The 13182-nt window shown below is 46.2% G+C and overlaps 1 protein-coding gene across 2 annotated transcripts in view; it reads right to left on the bottom strand.

Moving 5' to 3' along the window:
- Positions 1-2021: 2021 nt before the first annotated feature.
- CREB3L2 (cAMP responsive element binding protein 3 like 2) overlaps positions 2022-13182 on the bottom strand; it is a 75870-nt gene continuing 64709 nt past the window's right edge. For both annotated transcript variants that reach the window (XM_083462037.1, XM_083462036.1), the window contains exons 9-12: positions 8862-8961; positions 7666-7792; positions 7264-7489; positions 2022-5756 (exon numbers count right to left, since the gene is read on the bottom strand). In XM_083462037.1, the coding sequence (XP_083318163.1) occupies positions 5681-5756; positions 7264-7489; positions 7666-7792; positions 8862-8961 (529 nt within the window). In that variant the 3' untranslated portion in view covers positions 2022-5680. The remainder of the gene's footprint in view (positions 5757-7263; positions 7490-7665; positions 7793-8861; positions 8962-13182) is intronic.

The raw sequence follows: 13182 nt of genomic DNA on the forward strand, positions 1-13182 counted from the left end.
ATCACAGATGAGTGCTCAAAAACCCACCTCTGTTCCAAAATCCTACAACATGAAGTTCAGGTGTGTGTAAATAAAACTTAAGAGATGCACATTCGCTCTGTTCCCTGCTAATTCCTATATTGCCTCCTTATTCTCTTATATTGATACCTACAAAATAATGGAAACACAATGGTGGAGGAAGCCATTAAACCAGAGAAAGGGGAAGAAAGTTATGAATTAAGGCTGGTTTCCTCAACCTTGTGCCCTCTAGAGGCAATTGCCACAGCCCATTTAGCTTGGCCAATAGGGATGATGTAAGTGATAATCCAACAGCACTGGGAGGGCACCTGCTTGAAGGGGGCTGAAAGAAGGACCAGTGAGACAAGCTTTTCTTTTTAACAACACCTGCCTTAGTAGGGTGGATTTTAAAGTGTCTTCCCTCTTGGGAAAACTGAGCTTCTGCCAGAAACTTAGCACTGGTTCCTCAGTTATCAAGGTGGTTTAGGGTGGTGAACCAAGACACTGCGGGGAGATGATTGTGCTTTGTGTCCAAGAAGTCACACACAACTGCCTGAAACATCAGGAGAGCACCAGAATGATGAACACAAAATTGAGCTAGCCAGACATATAGACTGAGCTGGTATGAGGCACTATCCTGTCCCACACTCTGATCTTGTCCTGCAATCTAGTATCGTAGAACAGCATACAGGTGGGTCACACCAAATTCATGGTTATATCGAAGCCCATCAGTTTTGGTCAACACTCCATATCAACTAAGTGTGCACCCTGAAAATGTGCTTCAGCATTTTCTGCAATGGCCATAGCTTTTAGACATATCCAGTTGCAGGATGGAACTGTCTATTTTGGCTAGAAGCTGCATCTGAATGCGGGCAGGTAGATAGTGTGAATTGTCCCACTGGATCTCTCCTGTCCCTGTGGTTGGGTTGCTCAGATCCAGCCCTCAGTCTTACGGGATTCTCTTCATAGATAAGTGGTTCCCCAGAGGTCCTGGGTACATCTAAAAGTTGCCTCCCCAGGGTCCTGTGCAAGTTTTCAGCATTTCCTCAGAGAACTAGTTAATGTGAACAATGCTTACATTCTCAAACTCAGGTATTTCTTGAAAACCAGATGGGAAATGGTACCCATAGGCTTTCCAGTTTACAGGCTAACCATTTTGTGTGTAGACCCTGTGACCCCTCCAGAAGATGTTCAACTGCAAATCCAATCACCTCTGATGATGTTGGTGGTGGGTGATGGGAGTCCAATGACATTTATAGGACCACACAGGCACATGATGATCACCTCTCCTATATCACCACATCAAACCATTCTCAAGAGAGAAGACTGGGGGCTTGTGTGGCAAACTGTACTTGAACATCTAAACCTGTGAATTCTAGTATGGTCATTTGAATATTTCTAGCCAGCCACAAAGCTCTGCATCAGAGATCCCCATTTTGCCAAAACAGCAACTAAAACATACAAGTAGAATCTGTAAATTTTGCATAGAAAAATATCAAAGGGAACGAATTATACACTTGTATCATTTATGTGATCCAGGATATAAATTGTGACTTACATTCCTAAATAGATTGTTTTGTTACTTTTTGATATAGGACTAGAGTGCTGGTGTTCCATCAGGTGAAATAATTAGCAATGGAAGGGTGATTGTGCTGCTGTTGTGCATGATCACTGTGATAATTCTACAGGCACTTAAGCCTTAATTGAATTACTACAGTCTGCACTTTCATTATTTCCCCCTTTGATCTCACTGTTTAGTTTTCCTCTCTACATACCAAAATACATTAGTTAAGGTGGTAGTCAACTAAGTTTTACTCAGAATAGGCCTGTTGAAAATAATGAACATGACTAAGTTAAGACCATTCATTTCAATGTGTCTACTCTGAGTAAGGCTTAGTTAACAACTAAGCCACATTCTTTATGATGGCACAAGATTATTGTTGTCTTGGGGACTATTAGGAAAGAAGAAATCTAAGTAGATGGTGAAAACTGTCAACATGTTCAAATAATTTAAGATAAATAGCTGGTTTTTAATTTAAGTTACGTTTATTTTAAAAGACGTTCAACACAAATTTCACAGGACCTTGTTTCTGATGGATTTCTCTTTTCCTTTTTTCATTTCGCAAGAAATCAGATTTGGATCCGGAAGCCCTGGCTTTGAACTCCTGCTTGCAAAGACATCCAGAAGAACTCCACTAGTAAGTAAATATGAACTTAGGGAAGGGCTGCATCTCAGTGGTACAGCATCTGGTCTGCAAGCAGAAGGTCTGAGGTCCAATCCTTGGCATCTCCAGGTAGAGTTGGGACTATCTCCTGCCCAAAATCCTGGAGAGTCACTGCCTGTCAGTAAATGCAATATTGAGCTAATTGGACCAATTGTCTGACTCCATATAAGGCAGCTTCCTATGTTTTGTAACTTTGGAAAAACAATCTCCTCCCCCCTTTAGTCACTATAGCAGTGGCCTACTGTTTCACCTTCAAAAAATACAAGGGGGAAAATGGCCTCTTTCCAATTAGCAATTAGAGGAGAATTATTTTTGTCACCGAGTGGGGAAAAGGATGCTAAATATACAGAGTCTTATGCTTTGTGTGCAGTGGTGGGAGTTTGCACAATGGACTTGAGACATGAGAGATCCCAAGTTCTTCGTGGATATCCTTCCTGATGTGGCAAATTAATGTTACTCACTCACTTGACTGACAGCCAAACAGCGTCTAGACAGCATGCACTCCTCAAAATTGAAGGTTCAAACAAAAAGAAAAGAAAAGAAAACCCCACGGATGGAATAATTCCTAAAAGGGGAACTTAGGCATTTTAAAATTTGACATTTAACCCAGATTTATCATCAAGAATTGGACGATGTTGCTAAGAATAGCTGAAGAATAATAAAGAAGGGGGTGGGGAGCACATCTTCAGCTTGGAGTAAAATGGAAAACCAACAATTTGCATCAGCTGAAATCTGGCTCGGAAGCATTTGCTTCAACATTAAATTGCACGGTAAAAATAGCAGATATAAAGGGAAAGCTAGCGCAGAATTGAAGCATATGCACAAATAAAACACACCATCTACATGCTAGTCAATGATTATGCAATATTAAGAAGCGTCACTGACCGAAGCGTGACTTCCATAAATATAGAGTTTACAATAATGCCCCTTTCTTTTATAAGCCCACCCATCAGCTTTCTTTTTAAAAAAAAGAAGTATAATTGCTACAAGTATGTGGGATCAATGGCAGATGATGTCATGGAGTTCAATACACAGTGTGAAATAACCACTGCTTAATGTTTGCATGTATAATGTTTGAGAAACCCTGCAGGACAGCAGCCAAGGGCATCGTCTTCAATTACCCAAACAGGCAGCTAAAATTTTAGCAGAGGCCCTTGGCGGGTGGGGAAACCATTGTTCTACAGCAGTTGTAGGGCTGTTGCTTCCATCAGCCTCAGCTAGCATGGCCAATGGCCAAGGAAGTGGAGTTGCAGTTCTGCAAAATCTGGCAGCCAAAGGTTCTGCACACCTTTACACTGTTAAGATATCCATCTATGCAACTGCTTCCAATATTAATTTAAGATGGTGACTGGTATGGAAAGTGACACACAAATGTAGCCAACAATCCTCATCACAAGTTATTCAGGAAAGGGTGGCAGATGTTTGCTGAATTTTCCGGAGACAGAATCGGCCCCTGGCACTCAGGAGAGGACGTTGCGGTCATTTTAGCTTGCCGTAGCAGAGAACAAGTAGAACATGAGATTTAAACCTTTGTTGGTTTTCACCACAACGTCTGCTTTAAGTGAGTGCATGCACAATGGAACAGAAAGCGTAATAGGGCGCAAAGAGGCCAGGGTAGTGGGTGAGGACATTGCATTGCATCAATTTTTAAGTTGAATGTCAGGAGCCTAAAACAAGTTATAGAATTTTTTTTCAAAAGTCACCCAGAGCATTTGAGGGATTTCACGTCCTTTGCTTGTCATTCCGGCTGCCAGCTGATATCATGAGGCAACTAATAAATACTATTTACAACAGGAGGGGCGGCAGGGATGGCAGAGGAATCTAAGTCGCCTGGGGACCTCTCGCCTGTATGAGAAACGGGTACAAATTGGTTTCTCCAAGCAGATTTGGTTCAGGCTGGCTCCATTTTCTCATGCAGACCAAACAAGAAAGAGACTAACTGAATTGTGTCTGTTTTCTTCATGAAGACAGATGCAGCAAAGAAATCAGTGACTGCTTTGTATTTCCAGCATACAATTGGTACATGCTCATAGAAGGGAATGGAAAATGCTGTAAGGGGGAATGAAGGCAATGTAGCTTTTGCTACTGAAATCTTTGGTTAATAAGGTAACATCAAGAAAATGAGTTATTGCATGACCAGGCTACAAGACATGGAAACATGTGGATCTGACCGATTCCTATCAATTTTGCCCTCATTTTATAGGAAGGGACAAGTTTGTAGTCCTTGTGGAGGGAGGAAAAAGGTTTAAGGCAATGCTGGCTACAAGATTTGAGACAGTGCGATCCTACAGATGTCTACACACAAGTAAGTTCCATGTTTAATGAAGCTCGCTCCTAGATAAGAGAATATAGAACTGCAACTGGTTAGGGTAGAAGACTCAATCTAGCACATGCACCAATGTTGCATGAGGGATCCTACACTTAGAGCTTGCATTGAGAGAAAAGTTCCCATTCCTCACATATAGCTTAGTTCTCAGTGACGAACACAATTGGAAGTTTTCGGGAACAAGCATCATAAATTTTTGCCAGACCTCTGTTAACCTATCAATTCCTGACCATTTTCACCACTAAGGTAAAAAATCAAAAGGAAGTGCCTTCTTTGTGGTTGCATTTCTATTGCAAAACAGGGGGGGGGGGATGCAGAAATGGTCCAGGACAAATTATCAGGAAAGCGTAAGAGACATGTTTGCTACCCCATGGTGACATTTCCCTGTAAAAAGGATTTGAAGAGTTTGGATTTGATATCCCACTTTATCACTACCTGAAGGAGTCTCAAAGTGGCTAACATTCTCCTTTCCCTTCCTCCCGCACGACAAACACTCTGTGAGGTGAGTGAGGCTGAGAGACTTCAGAGAAGTGTGACTGGCCCAAGGTCACCCAGCAGCTGCATGTGGATGAGTGGGGAAGTGAACCCGGTTCACCAGATTACGAGTCCACTGCTCTTACCAATACACCACACTGGCTCTTATAAAGGAATAAAATGATGGTGTTAAGAGTCACCTAATCATTGGAGGCTGCTCTTGGATGAAACCAGAAAACCCTCTATAAGTCATTAAACCACTTTTGCACATTTTGTTACCCTTTAAGAGACCCGAAAGAAGGCATCTAGTCATTTTTGCGGTGATGGTGAGGACTGCTTAAGTTATCCCTTCTGCACCTCCACTCAGAGGCATGCCTACTCCCATCATCTTCCAACAAGCTCTCCTTCCATTCTTCCCCTTGGTTGTAGAAGCAGAAAGGCAAACTGAGTAGTGTGAGTCGGAGGCTGGGGGTGGGGAGAGGAGGGGAGAAAAGAACATGGACTACAGAGACCAAAGCCACTTCTTCCCAATCCAGTGCAGAAAATCAACCAGGCACTTTCCTCGTGGCCTCTGGATTTACTGACAGAGACAAGTTCCTCAGACCTTTGGTTGGAAGAAAGAGAAAGGGTGGGAGGGAATCCCTTTTTTATTTTCATCTCAAGATGTAGCATTAACTCTTCTGTCAATTTCGACAATCTTCAGAGTTTCGTTTGCATCCAGCTCTGAGTTGACTCTGTAAAGCAAAGGTAGGGAAAGAAGTGGCAGTACAGTCTCATACCACACGTTATGTTTGCGTCATGTTACGTTCTTTCAGGTCACGTCCCGCGGCAACCCGGAAGTCCCAGAAAGGGTTACTTCTGGGTTTCGCCGCTCGCACATGCACAGAAGCGCAAAATGACGTCGTGCGCATGTGCAGAAGCAGCGAATCGCAATCCGCGCATGCAGAGACGTGCCGCTGCAGGTTTGCTCTTTTCATGTTGCGAACGGGCCTCTGAAATGGATCTCGTCTGCAACCAGAGGTACCACTGTACTACAAAACGGCAACCAAAATCGCAGTGCAGGCTACTTTCTCCATTGCTCTTATCAGCAGCCGTGGCAATTTACACAATGCAAGCATGTGCTCTGCTGCACAGCAGAAAGATCTGTGGCAGCCTTCCTGCCAGCCTCGCTCCCTGAAACCATTTTGAACTGGAGATGCCAAGATCTGGCACCTGGGACCTTCTGAATGCAAAGAATGCCGCACGATCTGGGGCTGCAACGCTTAGTCATTTATTTGGTTAGATGAATCCCCGAAAAATGGAAAAGGCATCTCTAATTAATCAGGCAGTGTTTTTGATTTTTTAAAAAATAAAAATGCACAACTATTTTTAATACATTATTTTTAATACCAGTGCCACCTCTAAGATTCCCACCTGCACAAGAGAAAAGGAAAGAGCCCATCTTCTCCTAAGAAATGCCTGCAATTGTGAATACATCATTGAAAACAGAGGTAGCCACCCAATGTTCTCCAAAAGTTGCTGGACCACAACTGCCACCGTCCCTGGCCATTACCCATTCCTGTGGGGGCTGATGGGAACTGGAGTCCAACAACATCTGGAGAGAGCTCTATGTTGGCTACCCCAATCCAGCCCAGCTCCTACTCAGTACAAGAAAGCCACAGCCAGAACATTCCCTGTCCAGCCTCTGCAAATTTCCACAAACTTGGCTGAGGATCAGGCCTAATGAGCACAGCAGCTCATTCCTGGTGGTCTTCCTCCATGAAAATCAGTTGCTGAGACTGAAAGTCCCCACTTCCTCACAGCCGTCTAGATCCCCTCCTCTCCAGGGCTTTCCCCAAGGAATCAGAGACTGCGCCTGCATGAAGCCTGACACTGCTCTGCCCATTTCAGCCCTCTTCTGGTTCTGGGAGATGGGGGGTGGAGAGAAGCTTGTGGCAGCAGGAGGGAGAGACACCCATGACTCTGCACCAGCCTGATTTGTTTCTGCCTCTTGGCCTACCTCCTCTCTTGCTTCCACTTCTGCCTCTTATTCTTATTCTCTGCCAGAAACTCTTCCTGCTCATTAAACCCTGCTAGGTCTTCAGCTTCTGACACCTCCTCTTCCCAGTCTCCTCCCCCTGGTACCATAACCACGCCCCAGGCTCTAAGACTTCTTCCTGTGGAAGTTCCCTAGCTGGTTCCTCCTACCATTCCTCTGTGTCCAACCAGCCCATGCCCTCCACTGCCTTGCCACCCACTCACCTGTGCTGCTGAAACTCCACCAGCAATGACTTCTCTAGCCTCGTTTCGTTGGCTATCATGATCTCTGTGACTTGGTCAAGCGGTGACCTGGACATGGATTCCGAAGGCAGAGCTGAGTGCTTGGAGGCCTCCAGGTGCCTGTCCCAGCTGTTGCTGCGATCTGAGAAGTGCTGTTCCTCCAGCGGGTGAGGAGGCCCCTCATAAGTCAGAAGACTCCTTGACCTCACTGTACAGAAACAGGTAGGAGGGAGAGGGGATGAAGAACAGAAACCATTTTGGGCACAAAATGCAATGCAAATCCCCTTATGTCAGATCTAGCTCCTCAGGGCAGAGGCAAATCCTAGCTCCCTCTCCTTTTGGAAACTGAATATCTGCAGAAACACGAGAGAGATGCTCACTCACCTATAGAAGCTGTATATGACTCTGGGATGGAATGCTGGGATGGCAGCACTGCCTTTGTGATGGAGGACGTGGGACCGTAACTTTGGGAAAAGCTGCCAAAAATTATTGCGAAGCATAAAACTACCACCTGGCGGGGGGGGGGGGAGGAAAGACACAGAGACTCAGTTACACTTGAGCCAACGAACAGAAATAAAGTCTTACAGCTCGAACATCAAATACAGAGCAATATCAAAACCAAGAAAATGATGTGTGGTTCAGAGGTGATTTCCTTCCCCAGGCTGCATTAATCATGAGACAGGATGCTTGAAACTAGGAGCGCAGATGCAATCCAGATTCAGCTCCACAGAAGGAGAGACGTTCCACATTAGTATGGCAATGCTGGAAGCTCTGCAGCCATTCCGCTCAGCCGAGCTACTTACTCGCAAAACTCAAAAAGGTAGGAAATCCATCTTGGCTAGACTAGGCTGTGACATGAATTTCAATGTTGTTTCATAACATCGCAGTGGGCACTTCCCAGGCTCCTCGCGACTCAACAGGCACACACAACCATGAGTTTAAAAAGCAGCCTGACAGGACATGTTGGAAGAGGGAAAGCTCAGGCAGGAAGGGGAGAATTAATAGGAGCTCAAAGTGGGGGCTTGACTGGTAGATGAAGGGACAGCTGCTTAAAAAGCAAAAACAACACCAAATTGCCCCTGTTGGATTCATACAGCAAGGACGGGGGGAGAGAAGCACATTTCAGTTTTCGCCTGCCAAATAAAGGCAGCCTAGAAGCAAACGACACAGGTCTCTGGGGACAATATGACTTTGCAATGCTGCCGAGGGAATTGCATGGTTGAATGCTCACTGGCCAAAGAAAGCTAGCACATCAGGAAGAAGCACTTTTTAGCTTGAGATGAGAAGTGCAGGGGGTTTTTTATGTTAGGCAGAACATGTCAAATTGGGGGGAAAGAAAAGCATACAGGAGATCTGAGATGGTTATTTTGGGGCTAGCCCACTGTGCAAAAGTTTAAAAAATTGCATTTCTTGCTCTACACACTTCCGCCTTTGGCATAGCCCACCGCTGGCATGTGGCCCCTGGGCTGAAAAAGGTTCCCTGCCCCAGCGCCCCACCATGATGCAGTTCCAGCTAAACAATGTGACCCATCGCTGGCCCAGGGAGGGACCTAAGGAGAAAAGGAATAGGCAGGACTCACCATGAGGCAGGTCCCCGTTTGCGTGCCGGCAGCTTTGCACGAGCGAGACACTTTGCCAGCCACCATGGCTTGGAGCCTCTGCAGTTGCTGCAGGAGTGTTCTGAAAGACGGAGAGCGGCAGAAAACAACATGTGTTGGTCTGGGATTCTGCATTTCATGCACCACTCTTATTCTTTGTCCATATTCATACAACACTTCAAGATTTGTTGGGCCTGCCAATGAAGAGGCACACACCCAGAATACATAGAGGACTGTTTCTTCTTCTGGGGCCCTAGATCGGTTGAACCTGTACAGAGCAGAGGGCTCCTCCAGACAACCTGTTCATTGAGCATTCATTCCTACTACCTTGCACAAAGCTTACATGGAGGTTAAACTATGTCCGGCCTTTCTTGAGCATGTATCCTGATTCATTTCGGACTAGGTTGCAAGAGAAGGAGCATCCATCTTGATCTGGTTGCAGGGCGTTTGTAAGAACGTAGGAGGAGCCTGCTGGATCAGGCCTATGGCCCACAGCATCCTGTTCCCACAGTGGCCAGCCTGATGCCTTTGAAAACCCGTTAATCACAAAACCTCCCCGTTAATCATTCACACTTTTCAGGAGATTTCCCCATCACTTTCCTAGCTGCAAAAGTCAGATTCTTTTTTAAAGAAGATTTGTTGAACTAGGGCGGGTGTGGAGAACCTATGGCCCTCCAAATGCTGCTTAACTACAACTCCCATCATCCTTGACCACTGGCTACATTGACTGGGGCTCATGGGAGCTGTAGGTCAGCAGCATATGGAGGGCCACAGGTCCCCACCCCCTGTCCTCAACTGTCTCTGGGTGTCTCCAGACTGTCACTCTTCTGTGAGAAGGATTTAAGCATGTGCCAGCAATTTGGGTTTGAGCAATTGCGAGTGGGCTAAAGCTCTCTGTTGACCTGCTGCAACAAACCACTTAAAAAAGTAAAACAACAACAACAACTGCATACTTTATCTGAGGCCCTATAGTTTCGCTCACAAGGAAAACAAACATACATGTTTTCAAGCTGCATGAATTATATTCTACACCATGGATGTGGTGTAGAGGTCACTGAATTATCCCTAATAATTGGCCATGTTACTTGGGGCTGACAAGAATTGGGAGTCCAACTGCACACATTCCCCAACCCTCTTCTACACACTTCAGTCCGATCTTTCTTTACATGCTCAAGTTACAAAATACATCCCCAGAGGTGCCTTTATAGCCAAATGTAAATTTGCCTTTTAAAAAACCCCAACAACAACAAACAACCAAGCTCTCTAATTAGGGTCTGAATGAATTCAAGGACTCTAGAAGTTCAGGCTTAAATTAGGACTCCCAATGCTCCCACCAGAGATCTATGTGGACCAGAACTCTTTCTTAAAATTATTAATAACCCCTGCCCTAAAAAAAATCTGCTCACCTATTTTGTAAAATTTAGGGGCTTTTTCTCAATGAAACAAGAGCATACTTTGAGCAGAAAAGTAGTGAGGGAATGCAGTGCTGAATCCATTCCCTAGCTGCCATTTCACAGAACCAAATCACTCCTGCTTACACACACCTACCTTTCTTATGCAAGCATCCCTCTCTCTGTTTTGAAGCCCATGTGGGCAGGATGTTGCTGGAAACTGCAGGAGGTGAGAGTGCCCCTGTTCTCAGGTCCTGCTTATGGGTTTCCCACAGGCATCTGGTTGGCCACTGTGAGAAGAGGATGCTGGACTTGATGGGTTATTGGCCTGATCTTATGTACTTTGTTAGGGACGCGGGTGGCGCTGTGGGTTAAACTACAGAGTCTAGGACTTGCCAATCAGAAGGTTGGCGGTTCGAATCCCCGCGGCGGGGTGAGCTCCCGTTACTCAGTCCCTGCTCCTGCCAACCTAGCAGTTCGAAAGCACATCAAAGTGCAAGTAGATAAATAGGTACCACTCCGGCGGGAAGGTAAATGGCGTTTCCGTGCGCTGCTCTGGTTCGCCAAAAGCGGCTTAGTCATGCTGGCCACATGACCAGGAAGCTGTACGCTGGCTCCCTCGACCAATAAAGCGAGATGAGTGCCGCAACCCCAGAATCGGTCACGACTGGACCTAATGGTCAGGGGTCCCTTTACCTTTATGTACTTTGTTAGGAGCGGCAAATTGCTGGCTGGAGAAGGGGGACAAGAGACCCTGACACATCTCTGCTCAACATTCCTCTGAAGCAGCTTTTCTCTTTATACAGAAGCCAGAATTAGGGCTCTGTTGCACACTGTGATATGCTTGAGTTGCAGAAACCCCTTGGAGATGGGAAGCTGCCACCATGTAATTGAAAGCAGAGGAGAAAAGGCTCCACAAATACGCTTGCCGTGCTCACCGCGGGGATGGCTCTTTCTGCCCTCTGGCAAGTATCCCATCCGTCATCTAGCATCACCCGACGCCAATTCTCCCTCTCAGCCAGGCCTGACTCTTGGGGAAAGAGACAGAATCTCTTCTGGCTTTGCCTCCAAAGCTCAGGGCAAAGTCAGAGGTGAGACTCTGGCCTTTCTCAAGAGGACTGTGGTGGTGGTACGGCAGGATGATCAGTGGAGACCACAAATCATTCCTAGTTTTCCAGACCAGCCCAAAAGTGGAGACCCTGTAAGCAGGGCTGGGAAACACTGAAGAGCTGGTGTCAACAGTACTGGGCTAGACCCAGTCTACACAGCTCTGGTTCAGCTTAAGTCAGCTTCCTATGTACACTGTGCTGAATAGGAACATAAGAAGAGGATCAGCACATCTAGGGCAGCATCCTGCTATCACAGTGGCCAACCGGATGCCTGTGGGAAGCCTTTTAAAACAGGACTTGAGCACAACAACTCTCTCCACACCTGGGATTCCCAGGAACTGGTACTCAGAGGCATAGCTCACTGCCGCAGCATGTGCTCTGAACACAGGAGATTCCAGGTTTAGCACCTCCAGGTTAGAAAGGATCAGGTGGCAGGAGAGGGGAAGGACCAAAGGAATAACAAGAAACTGAGATGAGCAGCTCATGTCATGGCTACTTTACAACTCAGGATAAAACTTCTATCAAACTTGAATGCTTCATTTGGATATAAAATGTGGTGCCAGGGGAATAAATCAAAGTCAAAAGCCTCGCTCATCTGCAGAGAAAAGACATTCTTCAGTTTACTGAAAACAATTCATTTTGGCAGCTATCTACTGAAAATGGAAGGGGTAGGCTGAGTGAGAAAAAGCCATTTAAGAAGTTAAAGAGGGAAGGGGGGGTGGGGAGTAGATGATACGCTAAGAGGCCCCAGCAGTGCATCTTACTAAAATTCACAACGGTTTTGGTGAAGCAAGTAGATGCATAGCTCAAAGATGTGGGCGGGGGGAGGAGAAAAAGGTGAGAGCATAAAACAGGAACTCTGAGGCTGAAAGAAATGGCGATCTTTGCCTGACATACTTAGTGGGTGCAATTCAAAAAAACTGCCTTCTCCAAAGCAGTGTGTGTGCACATGTGTGTGTGTGCACACACACATTTGCAGTTCCCTGGCCAATGAGGGCTCAGCCATTTCACAGTTTTGCCTCCTGCCTTCCATTTAGCTTTATTTTTTCATTGTGCCCTTAGGGTAAGTGGGCCATGAGGTGCAAAGTGAAGACTACAGGCAGCCCCCCCTCCCTGCTCCAAAGACTGACAGTCAACAAACCAGAGGAGTGTAGCCTGCAGGAGAGAATTCATGATCACAACTGAGGTGACCCAGGTTCAGAAGTTCACTGGCTGGCCTTTGGCCAGTTATTCTTGGCCTAGCTTAACAGGGATTGTGATGGGATGATTAGCTGCTTGTGCGTAAAATCGTGGTCCCTCAGAGTTTGTGCAACTCCACAAACCTCTGTGTGTGACAGAGCTCCTCAAACATGTCTGCCCTAGTCACTTCCAGATTCCGACAGTGGTTGCTTTCGGAAGCGCTTCCAGCATAGAAGCTCCTTAACGGAAACACGTCTCCTGGATTCACGACGTGACAGCTTCCTGCGAGGAATGGGTCTCCCTATGGGAGCTTCTGACACCTCCCCGCTGTTCTCGCTGGACGTCTCCCTGAGCCCTCCCTCTTCCCTGCTAGTTCCTGCTTTAGCTGCTGCGTCTCTCTCCGCATTCATGAGACCTTCCTCCAGAGACCCATCTCTCCCCCTGCTGGTCCCTGCTTTCGCTGCTGACTCCCTCCCAGCCTCTGTGAGCCCTTCCACCACCTGTTCCTCCGATGGCAGTTCCCTGACAGGGATGTTGTGTGGATAAATGGGATAACTCAATCCACCAGCCCATCCATAGAAGGAAAGGAAGTTAAATGGTCATAATCAACCATGGTAGCAGAAG

The sequence above is a fragment of the Podarcis liolepis genome (assembly GCF_965112155.1).
Source record: "Podarcis liolepis genome assembly, chromosome: 10".
NCBI classification, from domain to species: Eukaryota; Metazoa; Chordata; class Lepidosauria; order Squamata; family Lacertidae; genus Podarcis; species Podarcis liolepis.